The sequence below is a fragment of the Tyto alba genome, unplaced genomic scaffold, assembly GCF_018691265.1.
Source record: "Tyto alba isolate M040663 unplaced genomic scaffold, T.alba_DEE_v4.0 Super-Scaffold_18, whole genome shotgun sequence".
Classification (NCBI taxonomy): Eukaryota; Metazoa; Chordata; class Aves; order Strigiformes; family Tytonidae; genus Tyto; species Tyto alba.
Genome location: NW_024881280.1, coordinates 11817929 through 11842262, shown reverse-complemented (window position 1 = coordinate 11842262; position 24334 = coordinate 11817929). Strand labels below are relative to the sequence as shown.

Below are 24334 nucleotides of genomic sequence, written 5' to 3'. Positions count from 1 at the left end.
TGCATTAATCACAAGACTGGTTTTCTGCTTTCCCCACCCTCCTGTCTTTTTCTTGCTTCCTCTCTGCCTTTTTGAAAGGATTTGTTAGATTAACTGCACAGTGTTTTGCTTTAAAAAGAGGCAGCAGGTAGTTAGGTGGGGATGAAGAGAGACAAACTGACACCAAACACACCCCCCACCCCCCCCCCCCAACATCCATTTGCTGACCCAGAGGAGAACTATTTGTTCTCTCTCTACTCCTAGGAAAGAACATCTGAGAGATGTGGCCAAATACAACATGTGGGGGTGGCATGGAGGGTGTGCAGCTCATGGCTCCACCTTGGTGGAAAAGCTAGGAACCTAGATCACAAATAAAAGGACAAATTATTTGAGAAATCTCTCTTCTTCTGCCTCCTACTGCAGGCAATGCACGATAGCAGTATTTAAAACTGAGGAACCCCAAGACTTCACTATCTTCCATTATAAAATTCCGCTGATTATAGAACAACCATGCAGGCTTTAGGAAAAAAAATAGTTATTGCCCAAGATGTCTTATAGAGTATTCCCTCTCCATCAAAAGTGCAGCAAAGAAGCAGTCTGCCATGTCCAAGAAAGAAGCTGGGGGAAAGAAGCTATGTTGTTTTTTGAATTATTAAACCAGTACTAATAGTCATCAGTACTAAAGATAATGTCTGAATCAAGAAGCTCTAAAGATCTTCAAACTAATCAGTACCACAGCTTTTGCTCTTTTTCTTTTTTTGGGGTGGGGAGGGAAGAAGGGGAGAGCTGTGTTTAAGCTTGTTCAGTGTTCCAATTACTATTTCCACTTTCCTGGTTGCATCATGGTGCTGCTCTGTACCTTCAGTCAGTGCTACTTCTGAATTTTTTCACACAGGATTATGTGGGGCAATGTAGACATGCTTGGATATGTTGCTCATGTTAGAACTGTCATTTCTGCCTGCTCCATATTGCATGCTCCGGCAAAGGAACTTCAGAGGCAACACCTTCTCACAGTTACTAAAAAGTTTACTGATGCACCAGACTAAAAGCAACGCTCTCCTCTTGAAGTTACAGACCATGGCAGCTAGAGAGAGATCTGAAGACAATCCTAAAAGGCCACCTCTGACCAAGATGAGTGCCTTTTCTGCCAGAAGTATTATCTTTATGAATCCAGACCCAGACTACTCTGGGATTTAGTCTGCTTCCAAATTTGGCTCACCCAGCCAGCCACAGAATGCTGATGTTGCCTACCAGTTCTGGAAACAATACAGAGACAGACACATGCACTTCTGAGTTTTTAGAAAGTCATCTTGTATGATTAAGAGAAATATTTAGCCCACGGATGGTACATTACAATCCAAACACACATGCTGGAGCTGGAGGGAGCCTGAAGAGGGAGAGAATGGACAGTTATGTACAATATGGTCATTTCTGTAGTTGGGTATGCTGCACACAGGCAGCACTCAAGTGTTAACTAAATATCAGCTCAGCCAAACAATGGAAGGCTTTCAATCCAAGAGTAGCACCACTAATGTAAATAAATCCATTTCTACTGGCAGCTAGAGGGGTGAGGGAAGAAGTTGTCTCACTGCACTCAGAATCTGCAGAAAAAGTCTATACCTGAAGCAAGCATTTCCCTCTCCTCCCCTCTCTCCTTTTCTAAACAAAGGGGTTGTTTTATCCTTTTTTGAAAAGTCGACTGCCTGAGTGGTAACATAAGCTTAACCCAGACTATTCAAAAGTTAGCTTGGCAACAGGACAGTGGCCATGAAAACTGAGAGAAGATCAGTGTCTTGGTAGAAATAAAATAAAAGCAGCATGCATGGCAGCATTAAATAGAACCATTAAATACAACCATTGAATAGCTTCTCTTGATAAGCCACAAATCTGACAATGAACTGCAGTACAGACACTGTCCTCCCTCTTAAATGACACTCGTTTCCCAAGAAGGAAGGAAGGAAGGGAGAAAGCGTTGATATCATAAACTGCAGTGTATGAAACTAACTTAATGAAAGAATGACCTTAAAAGGAAAAAATGAATTGAATGCTCGTAACTAATACACACCATGGCATACAACTGTGTGTGTCAGCATTTCTGTAACCACAGAACTGAGGAACTTCTAACTGTGCAAAAAGAACTGGAGTGAAACTTGGCAAACAGAATCTTGGCCTGGAAAACTGCAGAAAGGTTTGGGTTTTCAAGAAAGTTATTCTGTGTGTGTAAAAACACACATAATTCTTATTTAGTCTGCAGCAAACACCCATAAAGAGCCAAATTAACCAATAATAGAAAATTAAATACAAGATAAAAAAAAAAAGTGTGCACATTAATTAAACTAGATTACAAGTCTGAGAAATCTCAGGACAGTTTATTTGAAAAGCGGGTAAGCTGTGTCAAAATATATAGTGTTTCTCTATATGTATTCAGAAGTGTTAAATGGGAAGTCTATCAGGGTCTTAAGATTAAAAAGGCACACAAGCCATACTCAGGATTTTATTATTCTCAGTAACATGCTCATTTTTCTAAATTCTGCCATCACTATTCCTGACAATTTCACCACCTTTACAAGAACTCTCTTCAAGAACTACATCCCCCAGAATCCTTAAGAGGAAGTAAGGACTATTTGCTTGGACTTCAAAGAATAACCAAATAAAATAAAGGCTGTGTGTTGTTAGCAAAACTAAACACCTTTGCTTGTCTTCAAAAAGAACACAAGTAAAATCAACTGCATTCACCAGTGCTGGAAAAGTAGAGAACTCAGGGTGAAGATTCTGCATGTTCAAGAACGTGTCATTCCTCCTGCTCTTTATTGTTAGGGTCAGAAATTAGTATAAAAAGGAATGCTCCATCATTAATCAACTTTCATGTGTGGCAAGCTCCAAGGTGAACAGAAGCACCACCTTCCTCTTCAAACCAGGAGGGCAATAATTTATTATTATTTTTTTTTTAATAAAAGAGATTCTTATCTGATAGCTGACTTCAAAATCTGGAGCCTTAAGAATGTCAAACATTACCAGATTTACGTACCCAAAGCCGTCAGACCTTGTAACAGCAAAGGCTTGTGTGGTTTGGCTCTTATGATCTAACTGAACCACTGAAAGCTAATGTTGCTCCACCAGGGATCTCAGGCAGTTGTCCAGAAAGCATTATGTTTTCCTTTATTCTGCCTTCATTCACAGGAAAAAACCTACAGAATTTCAGTATTTTGGGGAAGATGACAAGAGCAGAGGCATAAAGTATACTAAACTCTCCCCCTCATCTGTATTACTTTTATCCTTTTAGGACTTAAGACTTACCTCTGCCATTACAGTAAAGAGCAACTGTCCAACAACCACAAGCAAGCTAGCTAAATCACCTGATCATTTTCCTCCATTTCTAATCCTTAAATTCTACAGTCAAAGTCCATTATTCAGCCTGTTCAGAAATAGTACCTTGTAGGATGAAGTACAGACTGTGAGAAAGAACACTGCTCAGCTGAATCCAGTAAAAAACAAAGGAGTAGGTTCCATCAGATAACCAGACAGAGAAGATGCAAATACAGCCGGACATGGCATGGGAAGATGACCTTTAGGCCAAATGAAGGAACAGGAGCTGTTTCCAAAATGAAGCACACACCCAAGTCTGAGTGTAAAAGCTAGTAATTCCTCCTGAAGACTAAATTCATTTTCACACCTTAATGTCTATACAAAATCAGCCAGGTATCAACAGTGCAGTCCTAATGAAGCATTTTTTCCTACACACAATTCTGTGCTGTGATTCTTGTATTGAATTAGGAAAGCTGTGTAACATCAGCCACAGATATGTTCTCTCATCCAATAATATACATACACTCACCCCGCTTCTTTTCTCTAGCAAAGCTGCATGAATTTTTATTTACCAAAGCTATAAAAGATGAAGTTAAAGAAAAGAGCAGCAACAAGAAAGTAGGCCTTTCTTTTGACAGGAAAAGAGGCACGATCCAAGCAGCTCCTGCAGAAGCACAATCCAGTCTTGTATCAGTAAAGCTTTTGCCTCTAATAGGTAAAAGATGAATAGAAATTATCATGTAAGGCTAACTGAATGCAACTGCACACACAACTTTGGTCTCAGCAAGTTGGTTCCAGCACAGTTTCCCAGGGACTGATGTTTCAAAGATTATTTCCCTTGTCTTACAACAGGGTTGAACTAGCATTTCAAATGTTCTCCCAGTAAATGCACTAAGAGAATCTCCCTTGTATTGTCACCAATATTCTTTTTTAAATTTTGTTTTCTTTTTTTTTTTTTTTTTTTTAAACATAAAATGGTATTTGTTAATTCCTTTCCTCATTTTAATTCCCTCCTCATTGAAATGAGGCATAAAGGTGATTAGGGCAAGGCTCAGATGATCACAGACTTATTTCCTTAAGAAAGCAGGCTACAAAAACCCATTAAATCCCAGCTTCTTTTGAACAATAGATTACTATTTTATACTTTTAAAATTTGCATTTCAAGGACAATACTTTGCACTTTAAATTCTTGCTTTAGAAAGACCTGTGCATTAGAGAATTTCAAAGCTAACAAAAAGACTAAGCATCATGAGGCTTTTGAAGTATGCAGTATTCCCATTCCTTGATACAGGAAAATTTGAGGGCAACAGAGGTCAATCAACAGACCTACCCAACACTGTGAAACAAACCCAGGTTTCCTGACTTCTTGTTGATTGCATAAAGCTACTTACATTCTTGAAAATGATAAACCTGAATACTACTACTGCTTCTGGGAGCAAGCTGGATCCCACAGAGCAAAGGGACAGTATCAGGCATAAAGTGTCTGGCCAGAACCAGGGCTAGTGTGGGGATGCTGGTAGGTATGAAAAAAATTTAATCTTCAAATCAGAACATCCCCATGCATATGGAATGCTAACTATCTGCAATGGATTGCATGATCTAACCTAATGAAAATTGGAGAAAACTACTAAATTAAGACAGGAAAAGCTGAACAGAAGTCACCATAACCCTGTCTGAGAAAAACAAAGAATTAAAAGCTGAACTACTAACAATACACATTATTATATGAACGTCCATACTCCAAAAGTCAGTTGTGTCTGACCAAATTTGGAGATGCTAGAGGAAAGTCAAAAATCTTTCATTCTATCATTGAAAAAAATCTTCAAAGATCTGCAAATCAGTGGACTAACCTGAATACACTCCACTACAGGAAGGGTACCAGCCTAAATATAGAAAAAGCTAAGCTAAACTCTCTATCCCAAGAGGGGCTGACAAGGTCAGGCATAAAGCAGGACTGCACATGAGATAAGGAATGTGTACACCTAAAACAGAAGCTAAGTGAGAGGGCCCTCCCTATCGTATGATCCTAGTTACTTCTGCAATAAGGATAAGACATAAATGTGAGAAAAAGAGACTACAGCACCTGCTTCACACACTTGAACAAGAGGCAGTATTTAGCAGACTTGCACACTTAAATATTTCTAGACTATCCATTAGTTGGTGCTCCCATCAGCAACAGAAAAACACCGCTTCCTTTAAAGTAAAAAATATTCAGCAATAAATTCACTGATTTCTTCTATCTTTTGCAACTTTTGTGCAGCACTTCTGTCTTTAAAAGGAAGAGAGAAAAAAAAGCATCAACTGACTGAAAGTAGCAACCACAAAAAAGGAGTCCATTTGCAGGAAAGTGCTCTTCCCAGCAGAAATAAAACTTAAGCCATCATCATGACTAAAGCCTTAAGGATTGTCACCACCTCTCTTTGCCCAAAGTCAAAAAGGCTTATTTGCAAGTACTCCCTTTTTTCTTCAGGGGCCCCCTCCTAGGAAGGCAGAGGAGACTACCTTAGGTATTCCTAACAGTAATTTGATTTTGGCTCAACCCGTGGCAAACAGTTCGGAGATTTATTTATGCTTACAACAAGGAAAAGTCAAAAAACAGCCCCAAAAATACCATTCCCCCAGATATCATTAGTATTCAAAAGGTCCTTCAACACATCCTAAAGATTTCCAATCCCAATGAACTTAAGCAACAACCAGCTCACTTTCTATGACATTGAAATGAATGTTTAAGATATAATGGGAAAAAAAAAAAAAAAAAAAAAAAATCTAAGTTTAGGTTCTCTGTTACTTTATGCAAGTATGCCAAGTTGGACCTAGTCAGGAGAAGCTCAAATTCTAGGTTGAGACAGATCAGCTGAGCTACCTCAGTAGCACAGAAGCAAACCAAATGAGGCTGGTAAATGTGTGGGATGAGTTCTATTTCCTGAGCTGCAAGAGAAGACAAATAGTTATTTGAACTATTTGAGGTGGTGTGGTTGACCCATACTAGTAAGTGCCTAAATAGCAGTTAAAATTTGTTATACTGTAACCTAGATAAATTACTTTAAGCAGCATAAAGTTAGCCAAAATTCCCAACAAATGGTTCAACCGGGAAGTGAAAGAAATTAACTGATAAGCTTGACAATGAAAAAGTGGTTGCCAAGATATACACATTTTTTCCCTGCACTCATTAATACAGTGCTCTGCTCAGAGCGGGACTGACAAAGGTCTCCAAACAGAAACATGCAGCACACTTCTATTGCACTAAAAAAATTTAAACAGGTAGTTGCCAACTCAGTGATGTAGAGGACTCCTCCACCTGCAGGGGCTTTGGCAATCCCAAAGCACACACATTAGAAGTGATTAGAATCACAAGCTTTTTTCCTGTACATGCAGGGTCAAAATGCAGAACAGCTATAGAAAAACCTTCAATCTCCACATACTATTCCTGCCATCCCACTCCTGTAGCCATCCGTCATGTAACACCTTATTAAAAACCTACAAGGAAAAAAACAATTACAACCAAAGATGCTACTTCAAGAAAATTCCCAATCCACCAGTTCTAGCCTCCAAAGGGCCCTGAACTTCACTAAACTGATTGTCAGAAGCAAACCCTGTGGCTAACCCTGGGATAAATATCCCCTGCAACACAGTCAACGATACTGAATCCCACACTTACACTTCCAGAAGCTCAGTATTTCAGCCACCATAGCAGACGACTTTGTAACACACAGATAAAACCAGGCAACAGCTACTTTTTAGAGTGAGCTCAGGAAGGTAAGCTAGAAGGATAAAACTCAGTGTGTGCATGAGCACTTCTCAGAAAATAACTGCTGTCTCTGTTCTTCTGGTGTGATCTTTAAGGATCAAATACCTTGAAGGTATGAGCCTGGAAACTAAAACTGGCAACCACTGGAGACCCAGATTTATGTACCTGGACTCAGTTATGATGCTGGTTTTATGACCTTAGAATACCTTCCACATCACCACACAGGTTTTCTAAAGTCCTCTCTATGCAACAGGCTATAAATAACACCTGTGGTACAGAGCTGCAAATACTTATCTCCCCTTCCTCCCTTCCCCCTGTGCTCCCACCCATCAAAAAATGAAAAAAAAAAAAAAAAACAACCCAAAACAACCAACAAAATAAACCCTGCCTCTAATTCAGAGGTAATACTTAGACCTCTCTCGCAAAGATGGTCTATTTGACATGCATCTAACTAAATTCTGAAGAACTGTCCTCAAATGGCCTGTAGTTCTGGCAGCTACCACTTCATTTCAAAACTGACAAAGGACTTGTGAACCTTAAATCCAGCTTTTCCAACTACATGTCAGCATGTCAATCTAACATAAACCACCTGCAAACTTCTACATCCTTAGATGACTATGAGTACAGAGTTATTCCATACCCCTCTGTACAAAGAAGTAGTACCTCCAGTGTTTTCCTCCTGCCAACAGAGACCACTGATCCAGAAACAAGAAGGCAATACTCATCAGGTCTTTAAAAGGCTGTGAACTAATTGAAACAAGTGAAACTATAAGGCAAACAGGAGCCAAGAACTAGACTTTCAGAAGTACTGAGTACCTGAGATTTCCAACAGATTTGGACCAGAAGTTATACATTCAGTACACTGTTGTAAGAGTTGGCCTGTGTCTTCTTGCAGGACAAGCTGAACACCTACCTAAAAATTAGCGCTTGGCAGAAAAAGCTCTGTTCAAAATAAAGACTTTAGAGAACAATTTCCAGTTGGAGACCAGCAGCACAGTACAGCCATGTCCTTCAAAGTCCTCCACACACTGGCAGGATCAACATCCCCCGACATCCATAAACATGCTACGGAGAATCCTCCCTCAAGATCCCCCTGGATCTAGTCAGTCTATTACAAAGAAGAAACTTCCAGCTCTGTATTTTGCTGACTATTTATGAGCTAATCACTAAGTGATTTACTGATGTCTACACAAACAGGTATTCCTCATCCACAGCTTGGGAGTGTGTTTCCTCCGAATTCTCAGTGCAGGAGGCAAATCTGATGTTAAGTTTGAAGTCCATTAAGAAAGCCTTCTTGATTGGTGTTTTTTCAGACACAAATAGCCATTTAATGTGAATTTTAAAAGTTTACTTAAAAAAAAAGCTCTGAACTGCTCTTACTCCTCAGCCAAGTTAGCTTTTAAAATATGCCATAAAGTTTACAGTCACCAAGGGATACCAGGTTTGCTCTGGTGGGGAAGGACTTTTTAAACTCATGATTGGGTTTTTTGGGTACATCGACTTTTAACTACACAGACAGCACAGGCCTCCTGAACTTTTGAAAGCATCTTGAAAATATCTACCACATGTAAGCATTTCTCCTTCAAACAGAGCTTGAATCCAGTACTTGAGCACAGGGGACAAAAGTGTTCCCAGAGGTCAAAACTCAAGATGTGTCCTGGAACACGGTTGTACTGCAGGAACATAAAACGTCAAGTGTCGAGCAGAAACACTCCCTGCTTATTTATTCTCATGAAACAGGCAGACTTGGAAGGTAAATCACCCCCAGCTTTGGTTATGTTTCACCTCTTTTACTTTGTAAAAAGTCTGTTTACTTTGTAATGAACCCGCTGATGAGACAAAAAAGGAGAAAGTTAGTATAAGCAAAAGCAACTGAAGCAAGTAAAATAGTAATGCCACAAACAGCTGAACTTATTGAACAGTTCACTGCTCCTCAAATGAGGAAGGTGTCGCTTTGTTCTTATCTTCTGTCCTCAGACCTACAGGCCTCCCTCTCTCTTCTCCATCATCCATGCTGTTCACTGGGCCTTTCCTGAACCTAGTTCAACTTGCTATCCCATCAAAAAGCTACAAAGTTTTCCATGCTAGTTTTCTAACTTCTAAGCCTGATAAGTTGGCTCAAAAACCAGGTCAAGCACAGAAATAGTGCCATGGACATAGCAGGAATGAGGGCCTGGGAGCTTTTAGATAAGCCCACCCAGGCTGACAAAAATGCCCTGAGATATTTATTTCTTATACTCACCAAAGACTTAGCATTTTAACGGTTGAACTGGCCACGCAAATGGATCCCACTGTGTAAAAAGCACTGGCTCAACACTCCCATCATAAGCAGAACACACTTCCGTGAACAGTCTTTTTCTAGTGTGAAAACCAGTTTAAAAGTATGTGATGGTCATTAATAGAAGGGGCCAATAATAATTTTGATCTCAAAAACTTCCAGATTAGTTGATGTAACAGGGGGATGGGGAACATAGGAAAAGAAAGAATTAAGAGGATAATCATATTTTTTTCAGGAAAAAAGCAGCCTTTTGATTTCAGTAAAATGAAGGAGATGGGCATGGGGCTGCCTGGAAAAGGGGAAGAAGGGAGAACATAAGTACCTAAAAATAGTTGGAGTTACATAGTCGTTGCTTGAAAAATGACTTGCTGAGTTGCCCCCAGCAATTCTGTAACAATACATATTTGCAATACATATTTTATTGTAAACAGTTTAAGATGCACAGACTTGCCTTTTAAAATATTCTTTAAAAACGCACAACTTCCAGACCCCATCTAGTGGTATGAGTGCCTTACAACAGCCTCAGTAACAAGACTACAATCGAGCTTTTGATTGCACTGTTTTTAAAAAAGAAACAATACAGTTGGTTTCAGTTTAACATCCACCCAAAAGAATGGCAATACTCGCACATTCTAAAAATAGAAAAATAAGATTTCCAGAATCACTAGTCAACTTATAATCATGCCGGATTTACGTTACTTCTGTTTTAACCGTGCTTCATACGCTATTTTTGAGGAGCCAGCCCACCACATTCATATCTTATTAGTATACTGGGAGAGAAGGGGAGAAACTCAAATTGCTGCACTAAGTCTGAGACAGACTTGATATCAAGCTGTGAATGAACTTGGGGTAAAAGCAAAATGAATCCACCTCTGTATCCTGACTCAGTCACCAAGACTAATCAAATTATGACTATTTGAAATGAGCTAAACTTTTCACAATTCAGAGCTGTGCAACTGTCTCTAAACTTCCCCATGCATGCCAAGAAATGCTGGCTTTTCAATTACCATCTTCACTGTTGTAGCCAAGCATAAAGCACTCCCAGCTTCCCATCAGAAAGTTAACCAATTTCACAGTATATGAATAAAATCTCACAATCAGGACTTTTTTCTAACCCTAAAAATATTTTTAATTTGTAGAGGTGTTTAGTGTTGCCTCATCAAATAAGAGGATAAAACCAGTGTCCTGGCTGGAGGCATGTAACAGCAAGCTAGAGGACAAATTCTCCTATTCTCCTATAAACCAAGTGGAGAAGAGATGTGTATTTTGGAGGAAAATACTCTGGCATAAAAATTCTCATCAGATTTTCTGGATAAATAAGTAGATGCGGTTCATTTGTTTCTGAGAAGCAATGGAATCTGTATTTGAATTCTCTAACCTACTAGGATATCACTATACCATTCAAGATTTTGAAACTTCAGAGCTATTATTTTAAAACTGCATAATTACCCGTATTCCACTGACTGCCATACAAGTTTAGAAGTTAACAGCAAATCACCCCTTTTCTGACAGTGCATAATCAAGCTGAACAAAGTTAAAGAAAAAAATATATCTCACCTGAGGAGCCTCTACTGATTAAAACCAGAAATTCAGCATTAAGCCAGATCCTCTTCAAACGAGTGAAGGCCAGCTGAATCCTGTAGGTTTATCAAACTTCACCTATATCTGCAGAGTACTACCACACCAGTGCTGTTGGCTGTAATACATGTTATGTGAAGGTACTACTAGCTACAGAACTGCTATTGGCCACAAACAGCAAGTCTTTGGAATCCCAGGCTTTTCATTCACTTTCTGGATTTTGCAGGGGAGCAGCAGCAGGATTCCCCAGAACAATCTCCAGTTACAAACCAAACCAAGTAGTGGTTGCATCAGCTTAACTCTGCTTCCATCTGAGAGCTGACAAAGAACAGGACAGTAGTTGGGAGAAATGAAGTGTTATGCTAGCAGCAAATTAGTAACTACATATAACCATTTCACCTTGCCTATAGTGGAGGACTGTTGCAGCCCTCTTAACTCACTGGAAGTTATTATTTTAGCAATCCACAGCAAGCATCTAAAAGCATCTACATTTCATCCCCTTCTTTCTATCCATTCAACCCCTCATCAAAACCTCACTACCACACATAGTGACAAGACAGCTAAAGTTCACCTGATCCAGTCATTTCTGCTAGCACCACAGGTGGAACAGGACTGAAACTCCCACAGTGGCCATAATATTATGAATTACATCAATACTGAAGGAAAGAAGGATTTTCCCTTGACAGTTTACAGCATAAAATAAAGTCCCTCACAACTGAGCTTCATGTGCTGCAACAGAAATAAAAATGTAGGCTAGGGAAGAAATAGACAGATCTAGCTATTTTATACTGTAGTTACATATATTGTGCTATTCAACATTCCCAGCAAATTAATACTTCCACATTGCATCCTCCACCCAGATCCTCTATTCCCTCATCTTTCCTACACCTCAGGCAGTGTTACATTTTCTTGGATGACAGTATAAAAGAGAGCTACAAACCTGTAGAGAAGCAAGGATTTCCACCATTATCATACTTTTTTTGACAGTGAGGAAAGCAGCTGATGCAGTAGCCCTTCTTTGCTGTGCTAGTGTTCTGCCATATAAGTTACACAGGCAGCTTCCTCTTCATCAGTACATTATGGAGAATTTCAGGGCAGTTCAAACCATTGTGTCTATAAAATTCACCAGCCAAAACACTTCTACATTTTGTGTCCTTTATTATTAATACGAAAAATATATAAAAACTCCCTCATGTACCAACTTCAGTTCTACGTAAAGTTTATCCCAAGTACTTAAAGCATTATGTGCATTATTTCATCCTTAAAAAAAAAAAAAATTCCCCTGATAATTAAGTTAATGGTGTATTTTCCCAAGAAGTGATTAACAAACTAAAATCCACAGATACAAAATCTAAATTTTGGCTTCCACTTCCTCACTGGAGTGAGGATTATATCTTAACTGATCTACAAATTAATAAAATTGTTTCCTCATAAGATGAAGTGAATTGTTAAAAATCAAGTTCCATATTTCTAGATTACCATACTAGAACTGCAGAGACCAGTGGAACTTTAGGCAAATGCTCTGTTACTTTAATAAAGACTAAAAAAGTTCAGTCTAATTTATTTAAATATGAAGGACTCTGGCTTTGGCAGCCCACTACAAGGACACAGATCACTCTGAAGAGTCCTATTTCCTGAGAGCTGCCTGCAAACAAAATGCAGTGGCACCAGAGTGCTTTAGACCACTTTCTTTCCCTCAGCCAAGCATACCCTTCTCACCGTGTCTTGGGCACGTCTCTGAGCACGCAAAGGAGGAAAGCTGATGGCTGTGACAGAAAAATGGCAGCTGAAAGTAGACTTATCACCTGCATTCGTTTAAGTTACAGCTTGCTCAGCCCAAGTCTGAGTCTAAGTATCAGCCAACAGCATTTACTCTGCAAGGAGCAGCCTGTCTCTTACCCTTCACTTTCCTGTTTGAGTCCTCCGGGCGGTGTGGGCTGCAGGCAGGAAGCATGTGCCTATTTGACGCAATGCACCACACCCGGTAGGTGCATTTCAATTCAGTGCTTGAGAACAGCTGTATGGTATACACAGCCTAAGTCCAGCTGTAGCAATAAGGGTGTTGCACTCATTCTTCTATGCAGGAAAAAAGTGTAGTGAGCTATCCACCTTGGAATTTCAGCACTGTAGTTGCAAGATATGATGTTTAATCATCACCATTTAGCTTTTTAATTGGAAAGATTTACTTTGATCAGATTAGGACCAGAAAAGGGTAGCTCTTGTCCATCCGGTGTAAGTGTACAAGCTTCCACCAATTTAGCTTATTCAAGGCCTTTAAGATGACCCAGAGGTTATAACATAAGAAACACTTTCCCCTCCCTTTTCACCATTGAAAAAGACTGTAGAATTCAGATTTATTAAAAGGTGACTAGGTCTTTCATACTGGTGCTAAACCTGGGGAAATAAAAATTACTTGCAAAGAAGCATTACCAGTTAAATCCTGTTATAGCTGTTTTATACTTGGCGTTAGAAAGAACAGTGCCACAATACAGCTAAAGATGTGTGTACTTAAATGTGTGAGCACAGACTATTAGCCCATACACACAGTAGCCTCCAACAAGCTCACAGCAAGCACTTTGCCTTGTGGTTAAGACTGAGGAAGAAGGCAAGATACTATTTAAACTGGAGATCTTCTGAGTTTCTATGACCTGATAGCTGCTACCACCCCAAGCAATAGCTCATGAACACTTTTATATATAAGCTGAGAAAATTTTGGAAATCAAAATCATAATGAGAATAGCTAAAAATAAGAAGGCACTATTTCTGCTATTAGAAAGCAGCTGTTAAAATGTGTAAGAGGAGAATTCCTTACTCAAATAATCTGTTCCTGCATTCATCAGGGTCAATGCTTGTATCCTTAGTGATACCTAGAATAGAATCATAGAATTGTTTAGGTTGGAAAAGACCTTTAAGATCATCAAGTCCAACCATTAACCTAGCACTGCCAAGTCCACCACTAATTTCATTTTGCTACTCAAGTGAAAGACTTCATCTAAATTTTGCATCCATATAGAATTCCTGTTGATATAAGCTATACCAACATCATTCCTTCTATATTCACACTCTGAGAATAAATTTCCTGAGACACGTGTTTTTGGTGTAGCTCCCTTCTGAAAACAAGACCAGCTCAATTTGCAGAAGCTCTTAAATCACAAAATTGAGGTAGAAGCTGAAAACCAAAGAATCCTTCAAAACCAATGAGGCCAGCTGGCTTGGCAAGAAGCAGCCAACATTGTCCGTATTAGTTCACAAGGAAAAACCAGGCATGAATTGAAGTTAAAATGACAGAAAATTTAAAGGAAAAAAAAAAAAAAAACAAACCCAAGAAACATGTCTGTAAGAGCAAAATAACCCTAACATCTTATATTTCTCTCCCTCTATCCAGTAAATGCTGAAGTTTGATGTTAGAAAGTCACTTACTAAGACCTAGACATAAAGAGTTTGACACGGATAAGAGGAGACATCTTAGGCAACTTCCTAACTCCCTTCCAGATTTTAAACAGCTGAGGCTACTGCACTGTAAACAACTACTACTGTTTTCGCCTCTTTTCACTTTTTTGAAATTATTCTTTCTATGCTTACATTTTTAACTTGAAACATGTAAACTTAAAAGTTGGGGGTGGGGGAATTATTTGAGATGCTCAAATTTTTTTTTTATTATTATGATAAAAAAGGGAAATAACTTTCAAAATCTGAAAGACTGAAAAAGACTTCAACAGAAGCTTAATCCCTCATGCATGTCAAACTGTTATCAGACACTGCATATGTCTACTTTAAAGCCCAGTCTAACCACACTTCATGCCGCAAACTTAGTCTCTTCTTTTAATTTGTTTAAAATCCTATGCAAATCTGGAAGTACACTATGCAGTCAAACTGATGATCCAGGTGTCTGTATTATCCAGGAAGTCATATAGAACTCTTAAGCACTGAATAAAAAGCTGCCTTGACCACAATCTCTAGTCAGACACTGAAAACTGAGCTGGGTAGAAAAAACAAACTGTAAAACCAGGCAGTGCTCACCACGGCTTCTTCCAGTATTAGCAAACCAGTGCTAAATATAATGATGAGAACCTGACACAACAAAGTTAAATCTGAAGTGGTGAGGTCAGTCAGGCTTCTAAAAAAAAAAAAAAAAAATCACTTACCTTAACATTGAAGATATATCCCCATTTTAAATCAAATTAGATTGTACATATGAAGAAAAAAGTTAATTACGCAAAATAATCTAATTCAGCATTACTAACATGGCTGTTAACTTTGTTCTGCATCTTTTCTTGCCATTGTATGTTCTGACTTAAATAAAAAAAAAAGGGGGGGGTGGGGAAAAAAGTGTGGCATGCAATCACCTCTCAAGGGAAGGAAATAGCACAGCATAAGACAAGGACAGCCAGATCATACCTCTGAGGTTTACGAATATCCCACAGTCCCACACCTTCCTTAGAGTTGGCAGTAGCCAGTAATCTGGGTTCTACTGGATTAAACATCACACTGTGAAAGGCTGATGGGTAGTGTGCCAAGCAGAAGGGCTCTGTTGAAAAAGTTGAGATTTCAGACATAAGAACAAACAGTGCATACAACTGTTCAATGCAATGGGTTTGGCAGCTTCATATGGAAACAGCATAACAAGATCTGAAGATATGGTGACATGTTCAAACCATTTCTCAAGCTGACACATCCAAAGCAGTATAAAACCTGACGTTTAAAATCCACCCACATGTACATTAACTTTGTCTAAATATGGAAAAGGATGAATACTGGACTTCAAGATACCATTTTGCTTATGGAAGGTTAGCAGAGTTAAAAATCAGTCACTCAAAGATCAAGTATTTGAATCTTCTTAAGGTGCATGACCAAATGGTCATTTAATAAGGAGGGCTTGTGACAGCTTCCTAGCAATATATGCCTGGAAGCTTCCACAGCCAGTGATGATCACCCAAACTGTAGACGTAACAGCAATTGCTTATATGGGAGAATAATATTACAAAATGTTAAATAAGTTTGTATGGAATTCAGCTCAAAGCAAGCTGCCAACCCTGAGGAAAAGAGGCCTGCCACCTCTTAAGAGCTGTACAAGCAGCTGTACAAGTAGACAAGAAGAGTGTTCCTCTTGTATAAATAATGTTAACAGTTGGCTTTTGCTGTTCACACAGAGTTAAAAACATGCTCCTCCAGACTCTCTCTCTTGTATCTTGATTAGTGTAGCCAGACTGTGTTTGGCCTGCTACTCTGCCCTATTCATTCCATGAAAATGCTGTCTCCATGAAGAGCAGGAAAAAGCCTTGACTCTCTTCTCTATCTTTCTGCTAGCTTTATGGCTTTAGGCACTGTCTAATTCTCTTTGTTGTGTGTATCTTTTGTGGCATGCTGCCACTTTTTCACTCAGCTAAGAAACCAGAATCAATGCCTATTTTGAGCCAGGGATTATGCCAGACTTTTCCATTCACTGTTTGCTTTGATGCAGCCACCATGTTGCTCACGTGCTTGGGAGACTCTGTTACTGCCCTTATTTGAGCCACTGTGTGCAGGTACCTTTAGCCCCACAAGCACCTCCAGCAGGTACTTCATTTTCTTTCCTCATATCTTTCATTAAGACATATAAAACATGGTTAAACAGACAACCATCCCTCCCAAATTCCCAATACCTTCTGAAACTACTGCCCATCAAGCGAGACAGAATTAACATTCACTTGTCCTGCTCCATCTGTATCCTCTTACTATGCTCTGTTACAAGCTTTGACACAGGGACTTCCCTCTGTAGTGGCCGTATAGCAGTGATCAAAACAAAAGTCTCTGACCATGGCTGTGCCCTGGTGCTATTAATTGTCATAGGAGGTAGAGGTAAAGGGAAGAACAGGAGCAAACTTTTGTTCCGCCAGGCTGCCCAAAGGCTTTAGAGATTGCTGTTGGTCTGCTGGCAGCTCCAAATAAGCTTTATCACCAAAACTGACCTCTACGTTTGCATCATCAAATCAGACCCCTGCTGGGACATAAAAGGCTGGGTTATTAAAATGGCAGCCCCCACTGAGAAGCAATGGCCTGCATTAGCTGAGTGGAGAGACAAAGGACATCAGATGGCCAAGTAAAGGAGTTGGTTTTTAAAATAAACTTTTAATTTGTGTACGTTTGTTTAGTCAAATCATTGTCACTAATTACTGGTGTTTTCCTTCACACCTTTATTATAAATAGCATGGCCTGGTATCGGTTTTCTTCTAAGATATCAAAAACTGTCTTTCAGCCTGTCAGAGAGATTACAGGAGCCAAACTAATGAGGCACTAAGTCACTTTAATGAAAAGTAGGGGGGTTTGCTTTTTTATTGTTCTTTATGCTCATTCACAGTTGCAGCTCTTTTACTCTGCAGCATGAAAATGTTTCTCAAGGGGGAAGATCAACACCACCTCTAAGAAAAATTGAAAGTGGGTTTCTAAAAATTACTACATAAATCACTCGTCAGTGAAAGACAGGGAGAAACAGAAGGGGAATGAAACTCCTTTTCCAGCTTCTTTTATGGCACTATTTTAAACTAGGAGGTTATATGCAATATTTTAATGAGCTGGCCACTCAGGGTAATTAACTATACTCACACTAGCAGGCACAGTACCTATTCCCATGAAAATACCACTGCAGACAAAGGGGATTACCCCCATGACAAGCATTATATTGTAGTAAACATTGGCAGGGTTCACATATAAATGCTGACTCCGGACTCCTATATAAGCATGCAAAAGTCTTTTATTTAAAATTCAGAAAACCTAAGACACTACTCCTAAAAACCCCAAAATGTACCACAGCCAGCACTTCTTCACTCCATTTTCACTAGTGCAGCCTTCTCATTAAAAGTCTCAGCAACAGTAAAAGCAGTAGCAAGGTTTAACTACAAGAAGGACAAACCTCATTCATAGAATTTCAGAAACTCAGATCAGATTGGACATTAGCTTATGATACTGAGCACATTCATACAGATGCATTTAAGCATCCAGTGCCACTGACTGCTGACATTTACTGTCAACAACAGGCAGTTCTCCTAACAGAGACAGATCTTTATGGTGTAGAGTTCAGGAAAAGGCAATAAAGGAGCATTTCACAATTTCTAATTTGGAAGCCATATTCAGTGTCTGGTCTCATCACTTGGATATTATGAAAACAGAAAAACAGGGATGAAGTGACACTTGGAGTTACCAAAGGTAAACTAGTCACAACAGACTAAATTTGAACTCTTTCTCTGTTAAAGTAACTGACCTTTCATATAGAGGAAAACTGGTAGATCTAACAAGGACTAAATTCACATGTGGTATAGTATCAAGTTTAGCTAGAGGCAAAGGGAGTTGCATGGGGTAAGAAACTGGCTGAAGGGAAGACAACAGTTCACTGTGCTAGTAAGGGACTTCTGAGCAAGAGGGAGGTTGTTAGTGAGTTCCTCAGAGACAGAGAAGAGACATTCTAAACTTTTTTAATTAAAGTTGGTGATATACATATACTGAGTGTGTGCATTGTTTTTCAGAATGTCTGAATAAAATAACCAGATGGGAAAGAGATAAGGAATATCACAATTGCACAAGAAAAATCAGAATTCACAGAAATAATCAGACTACTGAAAATTGAATGCAGTGCTAGTATATTTAATTTTTATTTATACAAAGGCAATATGCCTAGGGTAGGGAAGGCATCAATAAGCAATCTACTCCAAGTATTCTGGTGAGGCTTATCAAGAAAGACCTAATTGTAGTTACTCATGTTCAATAAAGCCCTTATGATACTAGTGGCTCTAGAAGACTCCTATGAGACTATAAAAGTATGTCTTGTTTCAGCTTTAATTTCCAAGTCAAAAAGGGACAGAATGACAGTCTAGAAGAGTTATCAAATTCACTAGGTATGGAAAAAGCTATTTCAGTTAAACAGCAACTTTGACCCGATAACAAATATGTACAAATTGCCACAAAACACGTTAAGATAGATTTCAGTGCCATAAACAACTTCCCTGCAGGACCAGTAGAATCTATGAGTTGAGGCAATTGCATTTAATCAGCTTACAGAAAAAAAGATGAAAGTTAATTTTGGCTATGAAGTAAGGGAACTGGATTCTGTACGCCTGCAGACTGTTCAGGTTTAAATTGTCAGCTTTGTGCTCTTTAGGATGGGGTAAATTCACAACTCCATTTACTGAAGTATTACTTAAGTATTCATATACTAAAGTATTCCTCTCCAAAGTTATATAACTACAGTTCTAAAGTGAGATTCTTCACCCTTAAAACTGCAGCTGTAAAAACACAGAGTGCAGTGTTTTGAGAAGCTGCAGGTTTGTAACATAAACCAACAGTATTCAGTCCTGTTTTAGAAAATAAAGATTGGAGTAATAATTCAACTTCCCTGTTATCACATAAAGGCTCTAAGTTTCTATACAGTCAGAAAACTTTATGCATAAGAACAATTCTCAATGTCACAGGGAAGTATATAAATAGCTTTGGAAAATCATTCAAATCAAAATAACATCTTTCTAAAAGTCCAAAGCTTTTTTATCCCAGGTTACTGAAAAAAACAAAGAAACCCACGTTTCTAATTGATTTAAAGTTTAGCAAGACATTTTTATTGAAGAAACATGTCTTTCACTGCTTCTGTATTCAAGTTAAAACCTATTCATACCAAGTCCTATGCTAGCCTGCAGTATATGCTGGTACTTTATGAAGTCAGTTAAGACAGTAAGACTGAATAGTAAAGACCAAGGCTTGCCTATCACTGGCCTTAAGAATTATGTCTCACTTTTACCCTTCTCCAACACTCCCTGTTGTGACTGTCCCAGATATACATAACTTTTCCCTTCCCTGCCTTGCCCAAATTCTTCCCAAAACAATGATCCTTTCCATCTAGAGATCTCACCTCCATGGGAAGAGTCTCGGATGTCCCAAATGAGAACCCGGCCATCATCTGAGGAACTGGCAAAGATGTTGTCATTTACTGGGCTCACTGAAAGGCCATACACTGCATCTTCATGGACAAACACATCCAAGGTCTCGGTGCTGGAAATGAGACATACAATATTATTATTCTTCCTTCTTTTGCTGTCATTTTAAAAAGCAAAGTATTTACAACTTTATCTACCTAGTAATACTTAGTGACAAGGTTTATGTAACATCGTAAGAAGACTCTTGTGCTTAATTAGAGTAAAGAACAAACAAAAAGCCCATGTAGTGTGATCAAGGCATCATGCTATGAGGAAAAAACCCCTCAGATCAAAACCCACACATTCAAAACTTCAGATACTGCAAGATGCTATGGAAATCATGTTGTATTAAATTAATCTTAGGAGGTGGTAATGGGAAAGGGAAAGAGGTCTTGGGACCTGTGAACTAGATTTTTACTACTTAATATAAAAAGGAAAACAAGACAGAAGTTCATTCTTTAATACAGGCTTCTGTTTCGACCAAAAGTTCAGCTGAAGCTCACAAAAGAGCAACTTCCCAGCTGCCTTTTTTTAGTAAGTTTTCTTGGTTCTCCATGCAGAAAAAGCAGAAAAAAAGAACAAAATAAAAGTAAGTCCCCTGAAAGTACCTAGATTTCCAGCCATTCTTCAATTATTAAAAAGAAAAAGCCCGTTCTCCATTCTTTTCCCAACTTGTTAGATCATTTAAAAAGGAGGAAATAGTAGCATGGAGAGGCCAAAAACTAAAACACTAAGACAGAAGATTCCAGGATTGTTTTATTTCTTTGGCAAAACCCCTCTATTTCTTTAGAGAATACACTTTGTATACAATCCCTATACCTCATGGAAACCCCACCAGTGAGATCCCACCTAAAATCAGTGTTTTGCTCACATGGTGATTGATGATCTCAGTGTTCTTAGTGACAGAAAGGCCAAAAAAGCAGTAACAGAAAAAGCCATTTAGAAGTATGAAAAAGCAGTTGATAGATCAAGTGTTATCATTCAAGAAGACAGAGTAACTTTCTACAGAAATCAATGAGAATTCAGTGTGTCAAGACTAGTAAGGTTTCTTTCAGAAGATCACACAAATAGCCTTAGAGGAGATTAATTCTGTATGCATTACAACTGGACCTTACATACCTAAAAAACCCTCTGATAACAAAAGCACATTAAAAATACAGACATATCAAAAAGACTTCTTAAAACATCTAAGCAAGACATAGCAGGAAAAAATGAGTTATATAGAAAACTGTCAAGGACAAAGATTTTGTAGAAGCTTTAGAAGTCAGAACACAATAAACACCAGAATCTAAAATTTTGATATTTACACATTTAATTAAAACCCCAACATCAACAAAAACCAAACAAAAGACACTCCCCAAACCAAACACCCCCCAAATCAAACACACAAAAACCAACTCCCCAAAAAATCCCAACGTAAAAATCAAAACAAAAAATACCAAACAACATAATATACCTGAGAAAGCATTAGAAGAGTAAGAGAAAGTTACTTTTGCCCAGCTCTCATTTAAGATTTATACACGATGTAAATATAAAGTATGATGGAAGGCAGATGTACACTGATCAGTTCAGTGCAAAAGGCTTTGCACAAACCTAGCAAGGAATATGTCCAAATTATGTTAACTAGGATTCAGGCAACACAAAAAGATTTAAGGTTTTATATTTCTCTGTTCTTACATATGTATCTTCCTGCTTTTTCTTTATACTTTACTTTCTTGAGTATGTTGTTTAAATGGTTATTGCTTAAATCTGTAGAAGTTAACAGCAGTAAGCTCAAAAGACATGGTACCTTGAGAACTCCAAACTAATACATTATCACTACTGTATTATTTATATTTTGACTAACAGCTTAATCTTGATGTATCACAACAAAGCACAATTCCCAACTGCTTTGCAGTTTTGGTAAAAAGTAAGGATCAAAATAAGTAACACCTCGCATTAGTGTGGTGAATCAGGCAGCTGCACCCGAAGTTTTAAAAGATAGTTATGTAGGCCAAGCACTAGCTATCTTAAATGCAAGTCAGGGTTTTGAAAAACAAACCAAAAAGCCCATGTGCGCCACAATACTTGTATTGTGCCAGAATAACCTGGTTCTGAATCTACTCAGAACCTACTATGCTGCCTACAGGAGAGCATATGTATTTAATAACCATTCTCTCCCCCAAGGTCAAAATGATGCAGAACCAAAGGGCTGAATAGAAAAATGGGATGATGAGGAATATTTCATCCCAGATATGAATTTTGATAAATAAAAAGCCTGTTTCGGGATTAAAACACTGTGCTCTTCTCCCAGACCATAAACTTAAAACAAAAAGTGCCTCTAATGAGTTGACATTAAGGGAACTCTTGAAGCAGTGGAAACACAAACTATGTATTTACCTTTGAACATCATGGAGTATAACTTGCTCATCATTGCCTATAAAGAGAAATATAAACACTTAACATCATGCTCCAGTGGTTAAAAAGCATTATAGTGAAAGAAGAAAAAAACATTTTTTTTTTTAATTTTTCTATTTCAAAAACAAAACTGAAGCAGAGAGAAGACAAGTTCAGTTGCCAAGTGGTCAGCGCTCTGCTCAGCAATGTGAAAGGATCCATGTGACATTTCCAGTCATGATCAAATGCACCAATCCATTCCATCTGCTGCTGCTCTACAAATAACTCCACTTAACTGTGTTACTGATCATTCTTTGTTCAGTTTGGGCTTGAGTTGTGGGACATTTGCAGTAAAGAAGAGAGTATTATATGAAGCAGCAGAACACCTTTAACTCTCATGCGAATATACCCTTCTTCCTGCCCAGAGTATGCTCTGTAAAAAGCTAGTGGAAGGTGAAAAGAGATGCCGTAAGCAAACTGCACTGGGCTCCCAGCTCAAATGCCACCAGTTAACACCGTCAGCATTCAGAGTTTTGCAACCATTGAGAAGGCACAAACATGACAGCCAGTGTAATTTCTTTTGTATTAACCAAAACCAAACCAAGTAATCAGACGATCATGTCACTTTTTTTTGATCACATCAAATACAACGGAAATTAACCACATGCATGCAGACTAAGATTACAGCTACAAAGTAATTCTACTGGTTCATTCAGTGTTTTCAAGCTATAGCAATAGACTATTTTTTTAGTCTCTGTGATGAATATTAATTTATCTAATTTGGCACCTCCTCTTTAGAAATATTTAAGGAAACACACATTTATGTTTAATTCATAAGAAAAAAAAAACAGCCCACAAAGTCATATTTTTATGCTCAGTATGTAGTTGCAATACCAAGTTGCGAAGCTTTCCTAGTGCACACCAAAGCCAGGGGTTCAGAAGGAACAATATTTCATGTTATGATTCTTAAGTGTTCAGTTGACCCAGTTTTCATTTATCCCGTACATATTTCAATTTATATTCTGTCCCAACAGAAGAAATATGAGAAAGTTTCTCTTTGACTAATGAGGTGTGAGATTTTTCTACATCCACTTGCTCTTTGTACAGGCTCCTAGTTAAATCATGCCAGCCTCATACTCCAGTAGCTCATCTTTTCCATGGTACAATAAACAAGTCACTTATACATAAGTGTCCTTTGATCATTAATTGCAATGGAAACTGCCTATTATACATTACAGGCAAGGTTTATACCTAGTAAAACTACTCTAGTGCCTATGTATTTCACCAGTGAAAAATGTAGCCTAGTTTCTCCAGTGACAAAATTTCCTCCAGCAAACACTTTTCCTCCTCACTCTCTGTACAGTATGAACACAAGAATCATTCTAGATGCCTGGCTTCAGGCCTCTAGTCATCATGGGATCAACCTTCCCTTCTATCACAAGCTACAAAATAGGAAAGAACGAACAGAAGGAAGGGATGTGTGGAATAACCACTGCTTCTCTCCTTTTGGTATGCAGGAGCAAAAGGTGGTGACAAAAATCTAACCAGACTGCTTGCTTGCTTCTGGTAAGAATTCATCCCTGCAGAAAATATCGCTGCTGTTCAGCCCAGTAGGGCTCCCATTTACAGCGTTTAACACAGGAGAGTTCATTCTTTATTAGAATAACTAGGTTGTAATTGCATATGCAACTCTCCCATTTATAATCTTTCTTGATAACTGCAGTTATGATGACCAGAAAGACAAGAAAGATCTGCCATTCCCTTCAATTATACCTGTGAGGATGAAATACTGCAGAGCACATACAGAGGAGCACACTTAAGATGGCCTAAACCCTGTATCTGTCACATCAGGACTCTACAGAAACAAATTCAGTTCCCTGTAGGCTTATTTCAGCTTTTCATATACCTAACATTAAACGCAAAAACAAAAAAAGCCCATGCAGTTTACTATGAGGGGACCTTATCGTTTCAAATGATGCTCTACTCTGTGTGTGTGGACAGAGAAGGGCAACAATATTCTTCAGGGATGGGAACTTCTTTGGTATCTTGAGACAGCTTTTTCTCCAGAGATTACATGCAAAACACTGTCCACTCAGTTCCTGCCTTCATTTTTGTAATGGCTACATGTGGTGC

The 24334-nt window shown here is 38.6% G+C and overlaps 1 protein-coding gene across 5 annotated transcripts in view; it reads right to left on the bottom strand.

Annotated features, from left to right (window-relative positions):
• DCAF5 (DDB1 and CUL4 associated factor 5) overlaps positions 1 to 24334 on the bottom strand; it is a 75067-nt gene that overhangs the window by 37428 nt on the left and 13305 nt on the right. For all 5 annotated transcript variants that reach the window (XM_042791279.1, XM_042791280.1, XM_042791281.1 and 2 more), the window contains exons 3-5: positions 22205 to 22241; positions 19762 to 19901; positions 15288 to 15417 (exon numbers count right to left, since the gene is read on the bottom strand). In XM_042791279.1, coding sequence (XP_042647213.1) covers positions 15288 to 15417; positions 19762 to 19901; positions 22205 to 22241 — 307 coding nt within the window. The remainder of the gene's footprint in view (positions 1 to 15287; positions 15418 to 19761; positions 19902 to 22204; positions 22242 to 24334) is intronic.